Source organism: Manihot esculenta, chromosome 4 (assembly GCF_001659605.2).
Source record: "Manihot esculenta cultivar AM560-2 chromosome 4, M.esculenta_v8, whole genome shotgun sequence".
In the NCBI taxonomy this organism is placed as follows: domain Eukaryota; kingdom Viridiplantae; phylum Streptophyta; class Magnoliopsida; order Malpighiales; family Euphorbiaceae; genus Manihot; species Manihot esculenta.
Window position 1 is genome coordinate 8526763 of NC_035164.2, and position 20018 is coordinate 8546780.

The 20018-nt window shown below is 39.0% G+C and overlaps 1 protein-coding gene across 1 annotated transcript in view; it reads left to right on the forward strand.

Annotated features, from left to right (window-relative positions):
• Positions 1-20018, forward strand: part of LOC110612547 (diacylglycerol lipase-beta) — a 97714-nt gene that overhangs the window by 38173 nt on the left and 39523 nt on the right. The window contains exons 5-6 of the mRNA XM_021753324.1: positions 1918-2039; positions 2140-2231. Of these exons, the coding sequence (XP_021609016.1) occupies positions 1918-2039; positions 2140-2231 (214 nt within the window). The remainder of the gene's footprint in view (positions 1-1917; positions 2040-2139; positions 2232-20018) is intronic.

Below are 20018 nucleotides of genomic sequence, written 5' to 3' on the forward strand. Positions count from 1 at the left end.
GAACAAGTTATGGTGCTTAAATTAGAAAGGAGGTTGGCACTATAAGGAGGGGATGGTTTCAAAAGGGATTGGAAGGATATGGATTCTTGATAACTCACTCTCTTTTTTTGTTCTCCAAATTAATTAGATTGCAAATTATTTCACTTAGAATACAAAGTTCCCTTTATTTAGGTTGGTTAGAAATTCAAAATCTCCGTAGTGGTTCTTTGCTTAACATCATAGAGTTCTTTTTGTTTTATCAGGGGGATTTCTTACCATTATTCCAAATTATTGTTTTTTGTCTTTGATAGAGTTCATCATGTTTTGTCAATCGATTCCTTTGCATTTTTTTTGGATCTCTACTTGATTAAATGATTCTGCTTATCTAGAGTTTTGGAATTACTTCACTTGCACCTTTTTCTAAAGAAATTGTCTCTTGCTTTTTCTTTGAGTCATTATGTAGAAATTTCTTGTGTTTCTATAAGCTATTATAGCAAAGTGCATGATTAAAATTAATGGTTGTATAGTGTTCTAGACTTCAAGGTTTTAATCTATACGTGGAATGAATAATGACAAATATATATTTTTTTTAGATTCATGTAAAGCATTTGGATACATAAATTTATTCATTGGATTCTTGTCTTGAGTTCTAGATTCATATTTAGATCACTGATATAAAATCTCCCACTTAAGCTTTAAACTCTCGACTCTACATCTTTATCTTCCTAGTCTTAGATAATAGTTAATGTTGTAAACTTTCAAGTTATAGTTTTTTCAATGAAGAACAAATTATGCTAATGGATCATGAAAATATCTTTGCATTGGCCATAAAGGAACGTTTGGGTAAGACAATTATTAAGACATGCCTTTAAGTTTTATAGCTTTCTAGCCAATATGGAAATCTTAAGAAGGACTTTATCACTCTTCATTATTTATTCTCTTCATTTTTTCTGTTCATTTTGTTTGTTTTCTTTTTTAGAAAATTTACTATTTAATTTCCATAGCATGGGGAAACTCATTAGTTAGTCTTTTGAATTTAAAATATATATTAAAATATCTATAAAATTTTTTTAAAAAATCTATTAATTAGTCATTCCATTAGTTTTAGCCGTTAAGTGTTTTATTATTTAGTCCCTGTAGTATGAAAAAACTCATCGATTAGTCCCTCAGTTTTATAAAAAATGTCTACTATTTAGTTTCTCTATATTGAGAGTATTTTAGATATTTGCATAGTATTTAACGATTAAATTAACGGAGGAACTAATTAGTAAAATTTTTAAAATCTCATAGATGTTTAATGTATTTTTCAAAATCAAGAGACTAACTAATGAGTTTCATATACTACAAGGAATATATAGTAATTTTCTCTTTTTCTTTTATAATAACAGAATCTTGTACCCATTATGGTTTTTTATTTATCTGAAGTGTTTGGGGACTTGTCGGTCTTAGATCTTTTCTCCTATTAGTTTCCTTTTACTTTTTTTTTTATCATTTAAGTAAAGTTCTCTTCACTTATAAAATAAAGAGGAAGAACACATCAATTATGCAATGGAATTAAAGGGCAAGTTTTTTAAGATTTGTTTTTACGCAAAACCTCCTATTTTTTAGTCCACTTAATGCAACACATCTTTGTGAGGATTTCGTTGAGACTAATTGGTGACATGATATTTTGAGTGATTAAATCTCATATTGGTTAAGTAAACCCTTAACATGATTTATGTTGTTACCAATGAATTTTCTTTATTATCTAATTCTCCATTTATTATTATTACTATTTTTATTATGTTCTTATTTCATTACATGCACATTTACGAAGTATATAAGGCATAGTTGTTTAAAATTCTTCCTTCTCTAATTGTTTGAGTTGTTCATTTATGGCCTGTAATAGTTTTTTGTCTTTACATCCAATGTATAACTCAAGTACCTTATCTTTTTCAGGTGTAGCTTTATTGCATATGAATAGTGGATCCACTAAATCTTATGAAGGAGTGAAAATGGCACCTAGGGAATTGATTCAAGAGGCATTTGATTTTTTTGAATATGCTGAAGCTGCATATACAGTATTGTGATTTAACCATTTAAACTCATTTCATTGTTCATCCTTTATCCACATTTTTTAAATTTGCTATTGTATATTTTAATATTTTCTATATGGTTTAGGGTCCATTGCTTGATTTTGGAAGACACAATATCCTTTTTCCTTGTTCGTGGCTCTATAGGCAAGGAATTTTAACTCCATGGACTCGCAACAGGTTATTTCACTTGATACATGTATATAAAATATGATTACACCTAATCATGCTTTAAGACTTGCAAATACACTACCTTTACTTAGAAACCTTTCACCCAAAGAAGAGCCTTACATTAAAAATCCTTACTTCACCTTCAAAAAACTTTATTTTGGATATACTGTAACTTGGACTTTCTACTTATGCATGATTTTTTTTTCTAATTTGCAATAGTGAGTTTGGATTTGAGGAAAGGTTGATCATTGGAATTAGTTATGCTTTCTAGGTTTATGTGAAATTTATATGATGACAAGCCCATGCAAAAAATTGCTACTCTATTGCTTTATTATTGTATATTTAGGATATAGTTTACTAAGTAATGAATATCTATCTCTTCATTCTTAGATTCTTTACCATGCACAACTGGAAAGTTTATTTAGATAAGTATATAAATGGGGTATTACATAATTTATTTTATGTATTTTGGACAAATAATTTACTATCTTTTCAAAAATAAGTGTTATATTATAGTGGAAAACTTTTAGGAAAAAGGATATTATCATATCATATCGATGTAGACCCTCAAGTTTTAAAGGTTTTAAATAACTCAATTACTAAGAATAACTTGGAGTTGATTATGCTGAGTTAGACAAATTAAGCTTGAAATTTATTTGGACTAATCAGTTGTTTGGTATTACAATTATTACTAAAGAGATCACCAAATTATGCAAAGTAGGTGAGCTTATGAGGAAAAAAGCTATCGATGGCAGAGATGACAAGTATTAAGGCATCGATAAACTATAATACTCAAAGGTTCAATCCTAGCTTGATAATTACACCGAACACAACAATGTTGCTTTAGCACAGCATAGCATCATAAGCTAAGATGAAGACTCCGCCAAGTTAAATAAAGAGGGATTGTGATATCCTATATATGTTGGATATGAAAGTTTCAATGGTTATTGATATATTCCTGACTTAGATCACCAAATATGAAATAGGTAACCTAAAACTTGAAACCCACAATGATGATTAGATCCAAGGCTTAAACGTAAAAGGTCCTTAAGTCTCAACCTTCAATCTATTTCTCCTTTAAAGTACTTAAGCCCCTTTAATTTCAGACTCTATTCTAAATGTCTCAAAACTTGCAAGTTTCAAATAAATCATAGTTAGAATTCTAATACAATTATACATCTTTAGGAGTTAAAAACTTGTTCAACTACTATCCTTCATTCCAAATAGAACTGGTAACTACCAAAACCTAGTTCTGGCAGGGGTATATGACTGCTGCCTATACATAGAGTCTCTAAGCATATTTTATATATCTAATTTCATTCTCTAATTCTTTCTTAAAAGGTTATTACTAACTTAAAAAATTGAGGTTTTTCCTACACAACTACCGATAGTCTTTTTATTTTTGTAGATTTATAAATAATTTGGAAAAATGAGGAAGAACTTTAAATCATGAGATAACTTTGAAGCCATTAGAGAGGCGCGAAAACACACAATTTATAGTCTTTGACAAAGAAAACCCAGCTAGAGATAATTATCAAATAATACGAAGAGCTTGAAAATATATTCAGGTGGATGATGAGAAACAAGACTAGTAATTATAGAAGAATATAGAAAGAGAGTATATTTCAAAAAATTCACAGAGGAAGTTCATGTAGGAAAGGCCATAAAAGCTCAAGAGTTATGCTCCACTAGACGATTCCTAATCTAAGTACTAATATGTTTCCAAACAATTCCTAATTTAGGTATTAATATGGATCCAAACAAATGTTTAACTAATTAAATTGCTTCAAAAAATGAATCCTGACACAATTGGAAGGATGGATAAGGGTAAATTTTGCCACTACCATAAATATCATGGTCACACAATAGAAGAATATAGATTGATGAGAATAAATTATAACACTCATCAAAGGACAATCCTTGAAGTGTTTTAGTTGCGGTGGATGCTCATATAAAATGAGGGATAATCTTTTTTTTCAGCTAAATAAATATGTAGTCTAACAAAGTGTAGTTAATATCGAAACTTCTATGAATTTGCTCACCTTAGATGTTTATGAAAGTTGGGTTTACAAAAAAAAAAAAAAAAAAAAAAAAAACTTTTCTAGAGTCATATGTACTTTGGTGGGTTTGGAAAATAAGTATACCCATTATAAGGATTGCTAATATTTTTAGTGTATTTTGTAACTTAATCACCTACTTTATCTCAACTTAAAGGGTAATTTTAACATTACTCCTCAAATTTAATTTGTATTACAAAAATCCCTCAACTTTAACTTGATAGATCACAAAATCCTTTTGCCAGTTTCTTTTGAAAACTTTGATGAAATGATGACTTGGTGCATTTAAGTTTACATTTTAAAAATAAAAAATTATATTCTCCATACATGACCACACATAATTAGGGATATGCATGATGGGAGTATGGATTTATACAACAGAAGTAATCTAGAAACGAAACAAGTATAAAGACAAACCAAACATATAATCAATCAAGAACTGACCTCTTATAGTGCAGAATTGCTCATCGGTCTTCTTTCTATTAAATCTTTTCAAGTTACCCTATATTGTTATGTTGTGTGACCTTAATTATTTCTGTGGATCTTTTTTTTTTGTCTGTGGATAGAAAATTGAGAATGTGGGAGAGTTTAGGATATTGTGAACTCTTTTGTTATCTATAAATCAACCTCTTCGATATGAAGATAATTAATTTGACATAAAACTCTTCCGCCTCCTATCTGCGTGGAAAGTGAACAGTAAAACTTATCATTCAGTTATTCACACGGTTTATAATTTAAAAACTAACGGATTATCCTTTTAATTAAAATATTAATAAATAAAACTTTAATTAAAAATAATCTATTAATTATTTAAATTATAAAATCCACATAGGGTCCAAATAATAAAGGCACAACAGAAACCATAAGAATAAACTAAATAAGACTACAAATTATAATAAGAATCTATATAGAACCAACATATTCTTATTATAATTAATCATAAATTATTCCACTAAAAATTCATGATTGAACTCTTTATTAATTTTATCTTTCCAGAACATAATATGTTAAGATTACATATGCTTATCAAATAAAATCAATTACTGATAATTTATTTGAATAACAATCTTAATCTTTAAGGTTGTTACTTAAGTTATTTCATGTGTCAGATTAAAAATCCACCTATTGGATTTATATAATGAAACTTTATAAGTTTACTTAAACTGCATCATCGTTTTCTATACCAAGACATGGATTTTATTATTATTTCACAAATACATATTGCCTTTGTCTAATTCACCGAGTTATATTGTCTAGATAAATAAAACTCACTCTTTAATGAATTAAACAATAGGACAAGGTATATGTTCATAATAATTAAATCAAGATTAAGAATATAAATCTTATTTCTAATATCATAGAAAATATATTTTAATAGTCAGTATAAAACAACTATTCTCTACTTGGTCTAATTAAAAACATGCAAAATGTACTAACACAATTATTATTAAATATGCTAAAAAAATTATCCATTAAATGCAATTAAATAATTATTCAAAGAAAAACACCTAAATCCTATACTATTAGATTTTCATGGTTAATAGTATATATCTATCAATCTCCCACTTAGACTTATAACCATACATCTATTATTCTAACTCCCATTCCTTCTCACATAACTATCAAAAGTCTTTGCTAGTAAGCTCTTTATAAAAGAAAAAGCCAGGTTGTTTTCCAATGCAATCGTTGTCACCACCACATCACCTCTTTGAACAATGTCTTGTATCAGGTGATACTTTTGCTCAATGTGTTTTGCCCTTTTATGGCTCTATGGCTCCTTCGAGTTTGCAATCGCTCCACTATTATAGTAATAAAGTGTAATAGGCGAATGAATTGATAGGGCTACACTTAGATCCATTAGGAAGTTCCTAAGCCATATTGCTTCTTTAGCTGCCTCAGAGGTCGCCTTATATTTAGCTTCCATGGTGGAGTAAGCAACATAAGTTTACTTAATACTCTCCAACTTATGGCTCCACATCCCAAGACAAAAACATTTCCTAAGGTAGATTTTTGAGAGTCCATATCTTACTGAAAGTGTGAATCTGTATACCCAACGGGTACAAGTTCTTCTGACTGATAAACCAACATATAATCTCTAGTTCTTTTTAAATACTTGATTATATGTTTGACTGCAGTCCAATGTTCTCGCCTAGGGTTAGATTGAAATCTGCCAAACATGCCAATAGCAAAGCAGATATCAGGTCTAGTGCACAACATTAGATACATGAGCCTTCCTACTATAGAAGCATAAGGAACTGCCTTCATGCTCTCTATCTCTTCAAAGGTCTTAAGACACTGATCCTTAGATAGAGTGATTCCATGTTGGAAAGGCAAAAAATCCTTTTTGGAATCTTGCATGTTGAAATGAGCAAGAATGGTATCAATATAAAGTGCTTAAGATAAGCCAATCATTCCCTTCTTACTATCTCGCATAAGCTTGATCCCAAGAATATGAGCAACTCCTCCCAAATCCTTTATATCAAACCGCTTAGACAACCAGTCTTTCATAGAAGTCAACATACCTATACAGTTTCCTATAAGAAGAATATCATCCACATATAATACTAGAAACACTACCTTCTTACCATTCCATTTTCTATACACACAAGACTCATTATGACATTGTTGTAACGACCCGGAAATCGGACCGCTACCGGCGCTAGGATCCAGATCGGCATAAGGCCGCCGGGAACCGTAGCAAGCCTGACATAACCTGTAATCCTGTTTAATCCCATACATGATCAACAATACTCATAAACCTGTAAACATTCTCATATAACAACCAAGCTCAACCTGTACATAAACATAAACATAACATAAACCTCCACTGGAGCCCTCATCAAAATGCTCCAATGGGGTATCTCATCATACATAAGCTTGGCTGAAACATAACCTCATATCTCATATCATAAAGACCATGTACATACAAGTGGGATTAACAATCTGTATTGGTCAAGCACAACTCTATCCTCAATATTCAAATTTACATAACATAACTTAAAACACTTTTACATTACATCATAATACAATTGTCATGTCCACAATCTAACTATTACAAAAAAAACATGCTTCAAAACTCTGGCTAACCTCCTGGTCTACCTTGTACCTGCACATCTGGGGTTAGGGGAGAGGGGTGAGCTATAAAGCCCAGTGAGCAGAATAGTAAAATATTTAAAACATATGATAACATGAAATGCATCACATCACAGCTAATCACATCAAGGATGGATTTGTCACCAATAGTCCCCTACATGGACCAACTGTGCCAGGGGCGTAGAATGGGCCTCACTGGTCTTTCTCTTACATAACATAACATAACATGGTCCAACTGTGCCAGGGGCGTAGAATGGGCCTCACTGGTCTTTCTCTCACATAGTGCCAGGGGCGTAGAATGGGCCTCACTGGTCTTCCGTATCGTATCATCATCATCATAGCATAGGGGGACTAATGGATCATTCAACATCCATCCACATCATCAAACATAATATGCAATGCACATATTCGTGAGTCTAATGCAACACCCTATTATCTCATGGCATTTATGATGCGTGAATCATGCTAAACTGATTTATTTATTTAAAAGCATAATAGTTATTCCACTCACCTCTGGCTGAAGCTCTACAGACTCTGAAGCAGCTATCTCACTGCTGAGGTCCTCGGTTCCTCGGGTCCGAACCTACACAGGTGGACTCCAATGAGGGACCAATCATACATAAACATAACTCTAATAAACTCCCCAAAAACCCCCTAAGAACATCAAGAAACAACTTCATAAAAACATGCAAGAAATGGCTGGACAGGACACTTTCGGCGGCAGCTTCGGCGGCCGAAAGTCCCTCCAGAGCCAAAAGTCAGGCAGGTTCAGCGGTACCTTCGGCGGCCGAAACTCCCAGACAGAGGCGAAACTCATGCATGTTCGGCGGCACCTTCGGCGGCCGAAAGTCCCAGACAGAGACGAAAGTCTCTTTTCGGGGGCAACTTCGGCAGCCGAAAGGCCTGCCTCACCAGCCATGTTCGGCGGCCGAAAGTGCCTTCGGCTGCCGAACCTGGTTTCTGCCAAAGGGCAGAAACTTGGCTCCTTTGTGCATTTTCGCCTCCAAACTCACCAATCATGCATATACCTCAGTTAAATCATGCATACAAGTTCCTAGGGGCCTCAAACAAACAAATGCCCCAACTACAACACTTCAAGCATACTCAAACATGCCACATTGTTCAAGAATCACATAAAACCTAACATTTGCTTAAAAACTCATACAACCCTATACATGCCATTCTACCCCATAAAATCACTTAAAACTTACTTAAAACACATGAGGAGCTTAAGATCGGCTCTTACCTCTTGAAGATCGAGAGGAAGACGACCTAAACTTGGAGATCCACGAAAATGCGCTCCTGAGTTCCCAAAGCTCCAAAACTTGTTTCAACAGTTCAAAACCTTCAATGCAAGCTTAAAACTCAAGAAAAATGGTGGGGATTTGGAGGAAAAACACTAGATTTGCAAAGGGAAGGTCGGAAGCTTGCTGTGGCCGAAAATGGGAGAAAGCTCGCCCATTTCGGCTAAGTGCCCCTTTTATAGGCGGCTGGCCAGGCCACGTTTGGGGGCCGAATGTGCCTCCGCATCCATGAAATGTTCGGCGGCCGAACTTGACTTTCGGCGGCCGAACCTGGACTGCCCTCACTCATGCTTTCGGGGGCCTAACGTGCCTCCAAAACACATGCACGTTCGGCGGCCGAACTTGACTTTCGGCGGCCGAACCTGGGTTTTCCTCCAAAGACTTTTCATGCAAAAACTCATTTAATTTCATACTTAAAACTATTAAAACATGAAAACATTTTTATAAAACATGATTCTACCCTTCTAGAGATCTCCGACATCCGAGATTCCACCGGACGGTAGGAATTCCGATACCGGAGTCTAGCCGGGTATCACATTCTCCCCCCCTTAAGAACATTCGTCCCCGAATGTACCTCAACTAGCACACATAGCATGGCATAAAACATAACATACATATATAGCACATAAACACAAAGAGATCCAACCTTAAAAGAGATGAGGGTACTACTGGAGCATAGACTCCCGTGTCTCCTAAGTGCATTCTTCCAAGTTGTGGTGGTTCCACAGGACTTTCACCATCGGGATTTCCTTGTTTCTTAACTTTCTGATCTGGGTGTCTATGATCCGCACTGGCTGTTCAACATAGGTGAGATCCTCTTGGACCTCCACATCAGGCTCACTAAGAACCTTGCTCGGATCTGACACAAACTTCCTCAACATTGAAACATGGAAAACCGGATGGATTTTTTCCATCGAAGCAGGTAAATCCAGCTTGTACGACACATTCCCAATCTTTTGCAAGATTTCAAAGGGTCCGATGTATCGTGGGGCTAGTTTACCTTTCTTCCCGAAGCGAACCACTCCCTTCATTGGAGACACCTTGAGCAATACCAGATCCCCCTCCTGAAACTCTAACTGTCTTCTGCGGACGTCTGCATAGCTCTTCTGTCTGCTTGCAGCAGTCTTGATTCTTTCTCTGATTATGGGTACCACCTTGCTGGTGATCTCTACTAACTCAGGCCCTGCCAAGGCCTTTTCTCCAACTTCCTCCCAGCAAACAGGTGATCTGCACTTCCTTCCATACAAAGCTTCATATGGAGCCATCCCGATGCTAGCATGATGGCTGTTGTTGTAGGCAAACTCCACCAAAGGTAGATGCTGCCTCCAAGAACCGCCAAAGTCTAGCACACACATTCTGAGCATATCCTCGATAGTCTGGATGGTCCTTTCTGACTGTCCATCAGTCTGGGGGTGGAAGGCAGTACTGAAATCCAACCTAGTACCCATGGCATTCTGCAGACTCCGCCAAAATCTGGAGGTGAACTGGGGCCCTCTATCTGACACTATCGAAACAGGAACCCCATGCAGCCTGACGATCTCATCGACATACACCTGCGCCAACTTGTCCACAGAGTAGCCACTCCTGACAGGAATGAAGTGAGCAGATTTGGTGAGTCTGTCCACAATCACCCATATGGAGTCCACTCTGTTGGACGCCGTCGGTAACCCCACTACTGGCCTCCTCTCTGCCGATATGTGGGATAAACTACCGAGTGATTTCCGGCTTAAGGCGTCTGCCACAACATTCGCCTTACCCGGATGGTACTGAATCTTGCAATCATAGTCACTCAGCAGCTCTACCCATCTCCTCTGCCTCAAATTCAGATCTTTCTGACTCAAGATGTACTGCAGACTTTTATGATCTGTGAAGATCTCACATTTAACCCCATAGAGGTAGTGCCTCCACATCTTGAGTGCAAAGATTACTGCTGCCATCTCTAGGTCATGCGTGGGGTAATTCAACTCATGCTTCTTCAGCTGCCTAGAAGCATAAGCGATCACCCTCTCATTCTGCATCAGTACACAACCCAGTCCCACACGGGACGCATCACAAAAGACTGTAAAGTCCTCATCACTAGATGGCAGAGCTAACACTGGTGCTGAAGTCAACCTCTTCTTAAGCTCTTCAAAACTCTCCTCGCACTGGTCGGTCCACAGAAACTTCTGATTCTTCCTGGTCAGTCTGGTCAGAGGAGCTGCTATCTTTGAGAAGTCCTGAACGAACCTCCTGTAGTAACCTGCCAAACCCAAGAAACTTCTAATCTCTGTCACTGAAGTGGGTCTAGGCCAGTTAGCTACAGTTTCTGTCTTCTTGGGGTCTACCTCAATACCATTCTCTGACACTACATGCCCCAAGAATGAAATGCTCCTCAGCCAGAACTCACATTTAGAGAACTTGGCATACAAGCCATGTTCCCTCAAAGTCTGCAAGACCAACCGCAGATGATGAGCATGCTCCTCTGCATTCCTAGAATACACCAAGATATCATCTATGAAGACAATAACAAAGTGATCCAGGTACTGGCTAAACACTCTGTTCATGAGATCCATGAATGCTGCAGGGGCGTTGGTTAACCCGAACGGCATTACAAGGAACTCAAAATGCCCATATCTGGTCCTGAAGGCTGTCTTCGGCACATCTTCCTCCCTTATCCTTAACTGATGGTACCCCAATCTCAGATCTATTTTGGAGAAACAACCTGCTCCGGCTAGCTGGTCGAATAGATCATCGATCCTTGGCAATGGGTACCTATTCTTGGTAGTGACTTTGTTCAACTGTCTGTAGTCGATACAAAGTCTAAGGGATCCATCCTTCTTTCTTACGAATAAAACTGGTGCACCCCACGGTGAAGTGCTCGGTCGGATGAAGCCCTTTTCTACCAGCTCTTGCAATTGCTCTTTCAACTCCTTTAATTCGGCTGGGGCCATCCTGTAGGGAGGGATAGAGATCGGTCCAGTTCCAGGCACCAACTCTATCTCGAACTCTATCTCCCTAGCAGGTGGTAAACCTGGAAGCTCATCTGGAAAGACATCCTGAAACTCTCGGACAACTGGCACCGAGGCCGGCTCCCTGACCTGACTATCTAGCTCTCTCACATGAGCTAAGTACCCCTGACATCCCTTCCTAAGCAACCTACGAGCCTGAAGAGCTGATATCAGACCTCTAGGCGTGCCCCTCTTGTCTCCTCTGAAGACGACCTCTGACCCGTTCTGATCTCTGAACCTGACTACCTTGTCCCTGCAGTCCAAGGTAGCACCATGGGTAGATAGCCAATCCATCCCTAGAATGACATCAAAGTCTGTCAAATCTAGAACCACAAGGTCGGCGGAGAGGCATCTTCCCTCAATAAAAACTGGACTGTACTGGCAGACTGACACTGCCACTGACGGGTCACACTTGGGTCCACTGACCCATAGGGGACACTCTAACCCAGAGACTATCAGACCCAACCTCTCAACGGCTCTCGGAGCAATAAATGAATGAGATGCACCCGGGTCCATTAATGCATACACATCAGAACACCCAATGACGAGATTACCTGACACCACGGTGTTGGATGTGTTAGCCTCCTGCTGAGTCATGGTGAAGATCCTGGCTGGAGCTGATGGACCTTCACCTCGGGAACCAGAAGAAGAGGCTGCCCCTCTCCCTCTACCTCTGCCACTGCCCTGAGTTGTGGCTGGAACTGCTGGCTGTGCCACACTACCAGAAGCTGTCTGCTGGGGCTGGCCCATAAAAGGCGCTCTAGGACAATCCCGAGCTATGTGTCCCTCCTGTCCACATCTGAAACATGCATTAGTCCCAGCTCGACACACTCCCCTGTGTGGTCTTCCACATCTCTGGCATTCTGTACCATCTGAGCCTGAGCTCGAGCCACCGCCAAATCCCAGACCGGATTTCAACTTGTTCCAAAACTTATTCTTCTTCGGCTTCTTGGTGGTACTGCTCCACCTCTTGCTGCCTGAAGCTGCTGCACTAAAAGAAGAAGAGCCTGGGGTCTTAACCCCTGAAGACTGGGTCACTGATTGCTTCACTGACCCCTCAACTATAGCACTTGCCTCCATTCTTCGAGCCATATCCACCACCGTGTGGAAACTTTCTCTCTCAGCTGACTGAACCAACGAGGAGTACCTGGAATGCAGCTTCATAACATATTTCTTGGCTTTCTTCGTATCTGAATCTAGAGCTTGCCCTGAAAAAGGCAATAGCTCCAAGAATTTATCCGTGAACTCCTCTACACTCATGTGCTCTGACTGCCTCAGTTGCTCAAACTCAATCATTTTCAATTCTCTAGAACTGTCTGGAAAAGCCCATCCAGCAAACTCATTCGCAAATTCTTCCCATGTCATACCGTCTAGTCTCGGGTCCACATAACACTTGAACCATTCCCGTGCCTTCTTGCACTTTAAAGTGAACCCTGCCATCTGAATGGCCCTGCTGTCACTTGCCCCTAGCTCATCAGTTATTGTCTTCACTACCCTCAGATACTCAAAGGGGTCATCCCCTGACTTGTATTTGGGAGCATCTAGCTTGAGGTAATCTGTCATTTTCACTTTGCTCCCATCGACTGAGCTAGGTCTAGGAGGTTGAGTAACTGGGGCTGCTGGTTCTGTAGGTGGTGGAGGTGGAGGTGCAGTATTCCCCGAGGTGGGGTTTGCCGAGTTAGGATAGAAGGGTGAGGGTGGATAAGCTGGGTACTGTGGGTAAGGTGGATAGAAAGGTAGATAAGGCATGTAGGTAGGGTAGGGGTTAAAGCTGGAGTAATCCGATGTACCTCCCATCGGATACCCTGAACCCTGTGGGAAGGGTGGATAATGGGGTGGAAAACCATACCCCGAGGCCTGAACGCCTCCCTGTGACTCCCCTGTCCCTTCTTCCTGCATGCTCACATCCAGGTTCCCATCCCTCCTCTGATCCTCTTCCAAAACCTCCCTCACATCTGAAGAACTTCCTCCTCTATCAGTCCCCCTTCTGCTGGCATCAAAAGACCTTCTAGGGTCCCTTGACACTCTATCTCTGTTGGCTCTACAAGACATTGCCCTAGGCAATGTAGGAGGACGGGCGCTCGTGCCCTCATCCTCAGGTGGCACTCCAGTCAATCGTGCAGATCGACGAGTTCCTCTTATCCTATTCTCTGAAAAACAGCTCATAACAAGCAAACATTAGCATCATATGGTTCATGTGGGCACACATGAACCCTCATCACATACATCACATAGCATAGCATATCATCAATGCACATGTACAAAATCATGGCATTTCACGTCATCATACAAGACAGGACTCAACATCCTATCCTAGTGGACATGACCTTCCTATTGTGCTTGACCTTCTAGAACATCTATGAGCCCGACACTCTAGGTCCGACCATATGAACTTAGGGCTCTGATACCATTCTGTAACGACCCGGAAATCGGACCGCTACCGGCGCTAGGATCCAGATCGGCATAAGGCCGCCGGGAACCGTAGCAAGCCTGACATAACCTGTAATCCTGTTTAATCCCATACATGATCAACAATACTCATAAACCTGTAAACATTCTCATATAACAACCAAGCTCAACCTGTACATAAACATAAACATAACATAAACCTCCACTGGAGCCCTCATCAAAATGCTCCAATGGGGTATCTCATCATACATAAGCTTGGCTGAAACATAACCTCATATCTCATATCATAAAGACCATGTACATACAAGTGGGATTAACAATCTGTATTGGTCAAGCACAACTCTATCCTCAATATTCAAATTTACATAACATAACTTAAAACACTTTTACATTACATCATAATACAATTTTCATGTCCACAATCTAACTATTACAAAAAAAACATGCTTCAAAACTCTGGCTAACCTCCTGGTCTACCTTGTACCTGCACATCTGGGGTTAGGGGAGAGGGGTGAGCTATAAAGCCTAGTGAGCAGAATAGTAAAACATTTAAAACATATGATAACATGAAATGCATCACATCACAGCTAATCACATCAAGGATGGATTTGTCACCAATAGTCCCCTACATGGACCAACTGTGCCAGGGGCGTAGAATGGGCCTCACTGGTCTTTCTCTTACATAACATAACATAACATGGTCCAACTGTGCCAGGGGCGTAGAATGGGCCTCACTGGTCTTTCTCTCACATAGTGCCAGGCGCGTAGAATGGGCCTCACTGGTCTTCCGTATCGTATCATCATCATCATAGCATAGGGGGACTAATGGATCATTCAACATCCATCCACATCATCAAACATAATATGCAATGCACATATTCGTGAGTCTAATGCAACACCCTATTATCTCATGGCATTTATGATGCGTGAATCATGCTAAACTGATTTATTTATTTAAAAGCATAATAGTTATTCCACTCACCTCTGGCTGAAGCTCTACAGACTCTGAAGCAGCTATCTCACTGCTGAGGTCCTCGGTTCCTCGGGTCCGAACCTACACAGGTGGACTCCAATGAGGGACCAATCATACATAAACATAACTCTAATAAACTCCCCAAAAACCCCCTAAGAACATCAAGAAACAACTTCATAAAAACATGCAAGAAATGGTTGGACAGGGCACTTTCGGCGGCAGCTTCGGCGGCCGAAAGTCCCTCCAGAGCCGAAAGTCAGGCAGGTTCGGCGGCACCTTCGGCGGCCGAAACTCCCAGACAGAGGCGAAACTCATGCATGTTCGGCGGCACCTTCGGCGGCCGAAAGTCCCAGACAGAGACGAAAGTCTCTTTTCGGGGGCAACTTCGGCAGCCGAAATGCCTGCCTCACCAGCCATGTTCGGCGGCCGAAAGTGCCTTCGGCTGCCGAACCTGGTTTCTGCCAAAGGGCAGAAACTTGGCTCCTTTGTGTATTTTCGCCTCCAAACTCACCAATCATGCATATACCTCAGTTAAATCATGCATACAAGTTCCTAGGGGCCTCAAACAAACAAATGCCCCAACTACAACACTTCAAGCATACTCAAACATGCCACATTGTTCAAGAATCACATAAAACCTAACATTTGCTTAAAAACTCATACAACCCTATACATGCCATTCTACCCCATAAAATCACTTAAAACTTACTTAAAACACATGAGGAGCTTAAGATCGGCTCTTACCTCTTGAAGATCGAGAGAAAGACGACCTAAACTTGGAGATCCACGAAAATGCGCTCCTGAGTTCCCAAAGCTCCAAAACTTGTTTCAACAGTTCAAAACCTTCAATGCAAGCTTAAAACTCAAGAAAAATGGTGGGGATTTGGAGGAAAAACACTAGATTTGCAAAGGGAAGGTCGGAAGCTTGCTGTGGCCGAAAATGGGAGAAAGCTCGCCCATTTCGGCTAAGTGCCCCTTTTATAGGCGGCTGGCCAGGCCACGTTCGGGGGCCGAATGTGCCTCCGCATCCATGAAATGTTCGGCGGCCGAACTTGACTTTCGGCGGCCGAACCTGGACTGCCCTCACTCATGCTTTCGGGGGCCTAACGTGCCTCCAAAACGCATGCACGTTCGGCGGCCGAACTTGACTTTCGGCGGCCGAACCTGGGTTTTCCTCCAAAGACTTTTCATGCAAAAACTCATTTAATTTCATACTTAAAACTATTAAAACATGAAAACATTTTTATAAAACATGATTCTACCCTTCTAGAGATCTCCGACATCCGAGATTCCACAGGACGGTAGGAATTCCGATACCGGAGTCTAGCCGGGTATCACAATTGTTCCAAATCAAAGGTTTTGATTGACTAGTCAAAACAAGTATTCCACAACCTAGATGCAAGTTTATGTCCATAAATGGACCTATTCAATTTACAAAGTAAATGTTCTTAGCCATTAGATATGAAACCCTCTGGTTGTTTCATATAGATGCATTTATCAAGACTTCCATTTAGGAAAGCTATCCTAACATCCATTTGCCAAATTTCATAGTCGAAATGAGCTGCAATGGATAGAAGGGTTCTAATAGACTTAAGCATGGTTACTAGCGAAAAGGTTTACTCATAATCTATCCTTTCTTTTTTAGTATACCCTTTCGCAACAAGCTTGCTTTATAAGTTTGAACTTTGTTGTCTACACCCCTCTTTTTCTTATAGATCCACTTACACCCAATGGGTTTAATCGCTTCAAGCAATTGTATAAGTTCTCAGACTCGATTAGAGTACATGACTTCATCTCAGATTTCATAGCTACAAGCCATTTTTTAGCATCTTTATCTTGTAGTGCATCATCGTAACATACTAGTTCAGTATTCACTTCTTCAGAGACCCTATCAACAGCTTCTCCTAGAAGTGTTAGCTAAATCGATGGTCATCTAATTCTTCCACTACGACGAGGTACTACTAGATTAGACACACTGTCATCTTTCTTTGGCTGTAAAGCTGGTAAGTCTATGATTAGTGCAATAGAATCCTGGACAAGTTCTGGAGCCTCAACATTTTCTTCAATATCAGTAGGTAATGAAATGTTAGTGGGTTCCACTTGTTGTGTGTATAAATCAACATCACTCCCACTACTTTGGGGCTGTAGTGGTAAATTTTGAATTGTGTATTGATCCATCGGAGTACTGGTAGTTCCTCCACTACGATGAGGTAATGGTATGTTAGCATTGACTGTGAATGGTTCAGGTTCACATTCCTTTGGAAGATCGTCAAAAGGTATGGTATCTCCCCTCACTTCACGCAAAGTTAATTGAATTTTGGGAATATGGTTTAGAATATAGTCCTCCTCAAAATAATAAGCACGGGTGCTAACAATGGTCTTCTTATCCTTAGGACTATAAAATAAACCACCTTTCATTCCTCGAGGATATGCAATAAAGAAGCATAATTATATTTTTTATTCCAACTTACTTGCTTTCCCTTTCATCACATGGGCTAGGCAACCCCACATCCAAACATGTCTTAGGATAGGCTTATGCCTAGTCCACAGTTCTATAGGAGTTAAAGGTACTCACTTTGAAGGAATTAAATTCAGAATGTATGATGTTGTCTCAATTGCATGTCCCCAGAAAGAAAGTGGCAAATATGAATAACTCATCATTGATCTAACCATTTCCATAAGTGTCCTAATTCTCCTTTATGCTACACCATTCTGTCCTAATTCTAACCATTTCCATAAATATACCAGGTGCACACAATTGTGAAGTAATTTCTTATTTTGATAAATAAGCAATGAATTTCCTAGAGACATATTCGCCACCATGATCTGACTGTAGTGACTTGATATATTTTCCATATCGCCTCTCCGTTTCTGCCTTAAATTCTTTGAATTTTTCAAAGCATTAAGACTTAAGCCACAACAGGTAAATATACCCATACCTTAAGTAGTCATCTGTGAAAGTCACAAAATACTCAAAACCACCCCTAGCTTGGACACTCATTGGGCCACACAAATCAAAATGAATTAGTTTTAAAACTTCTTTGGCCCTATTACCTTTTAAGGGAAAAGAGCTCTTAGTCATTTTACCTTTTAGATAGGATTCACATGTTTTTAGTACCTCCACTTTCGATGAATTCAAAGGTCCATCTTTGACCAACCTAGAAATTCTATCTAAATTAATATGACCAAACCTTAAATGCCAAAGATAAGTATGATTAAATTCAATAAGACGTTTGTTCTTAAATGGTACAACATCTAAGCTATTGCATTCAGAATTAAGTTGCAGTTCAGGTGAAACTTTAATAATAAATAGATCATCGATCAATTTGTCGAAATAAATGATTTATTTTCTAAATTTAATAACTACAGAATCATCATAGAATTCATTAAAACAATCTAAATAACCATTCTTACTCAAACTAGAAACAAAAATTAAATTCCTTCTAATTGAAGGCATATATAAAACTTAGAATCAATGTTCTATTATTATTAAAATTTAAGGTAACACTTCCTACAGCTAAGACTGCAACTTTTGTGTCATCTCCTAAAAAAATGCTGAATTCTCCCTCACTTAGCTAGCATGTTATCTGAAACCCCTATAAAGAATTGCAGACATGATTAGTGGCTCTTGAGTGTACACACCACTGGAGTGTAGTCAATACTGCAAAACAAGTTTCAATAACCAGTAAATAGAAAAGAGATGTACCTTGCTTCTTCTTGGCTATCCATGCTGGACATTACTGTTTCTAGTGACCAGGCTCTTTGTAGTGGAAACACTTTCCTTTGGACTTCTTCACAGCACCATTTGCACTATTAGCTCCAGCAATTATTTTTGGGCTTGGGCTTAAGAGCCTTTTTCTTCTTCTTGGCCTGTTTCTAGGTAGAAAAAGGACCTCGCTCAACATTAAGAATAACAAGTGCAACATTCTACTTAATAATGGTCTCAGCAGCCTGCAGCTCATTCAGCAACTTAGACATATTAAAATCCATCTTATTCATATTATAGTTTAGATCAAACTGCTGAAAACTAGCTGGTAAAGTGTGCAAAAGCATCTCAATTTGAGTAGCCTCGTCAACCTCAACACCAAGACCTCCATGTCATTCCGAAGACTCATCATCTTCAAAGAATGGACCTAACTAGAGTTCCTTCCTCCATTTTTGAAGTAAGAAGCTCCCTAAGTGCATTTTTCTTGGTTGCACTAGTTTGGTCTCCAAATATCTATTTGAGATTCTACAAAATATCATAAGCAGTGTCCATACAATGATGTTGATGGTGTTAAACATTTGTTATGGATGCCAAAATGTAACACCGCGCCATCTCATCAGCCTTAACCTATTTTTGGTAAGCCTTAATGACCTCTTCAGAGGCACCATCACTAGGTTTCTCAAGACACATCTCAACGTGATAAAGGACTATTTAGACTCCGTTAGGAGTTTTAACCAATATCATTTCGCTAAGACGATATGAGAGAAAAGATAGGCTAGAAGACGAAAAGTCGTATTGAAATTCTTCAAAGATTGTAAAGTGAGTATCTAATAGCCAAGGAAGGCTATTTATAATAAAAAATCCTAATATGTAAAATTATAAAAATACCCAAAAAAAATAATTAAAATGCAAAATTGACCCCCTAAATGATGAAATTTCCATATCAAACTTTGTGACAGGCCTTTGCCCTTATTACACTTTTGAAAGTCGTGCGTCTCGAAATTTCCTTTTCGAAAAGCTATCGTGGGTCTCCATCGGACGTTGGCAGCAAAAGTTAGGTCTGGTCCAAGTCTGCCATAAAATCCAAGACTAATTGCTCCATGTCATTCTCTTCCACTTGTAAAGAACTCGACCTCGAGTTGTCATCAGTAGGGTAGTACTGAAATAGATCCGCCACATTAAACGTCTTGAAAATTTTCAACTCATTGGGGAGGTCAAGAATATAGGCATTCTCATTAATCTTCTGAATGATTCGGAATGGACCAAT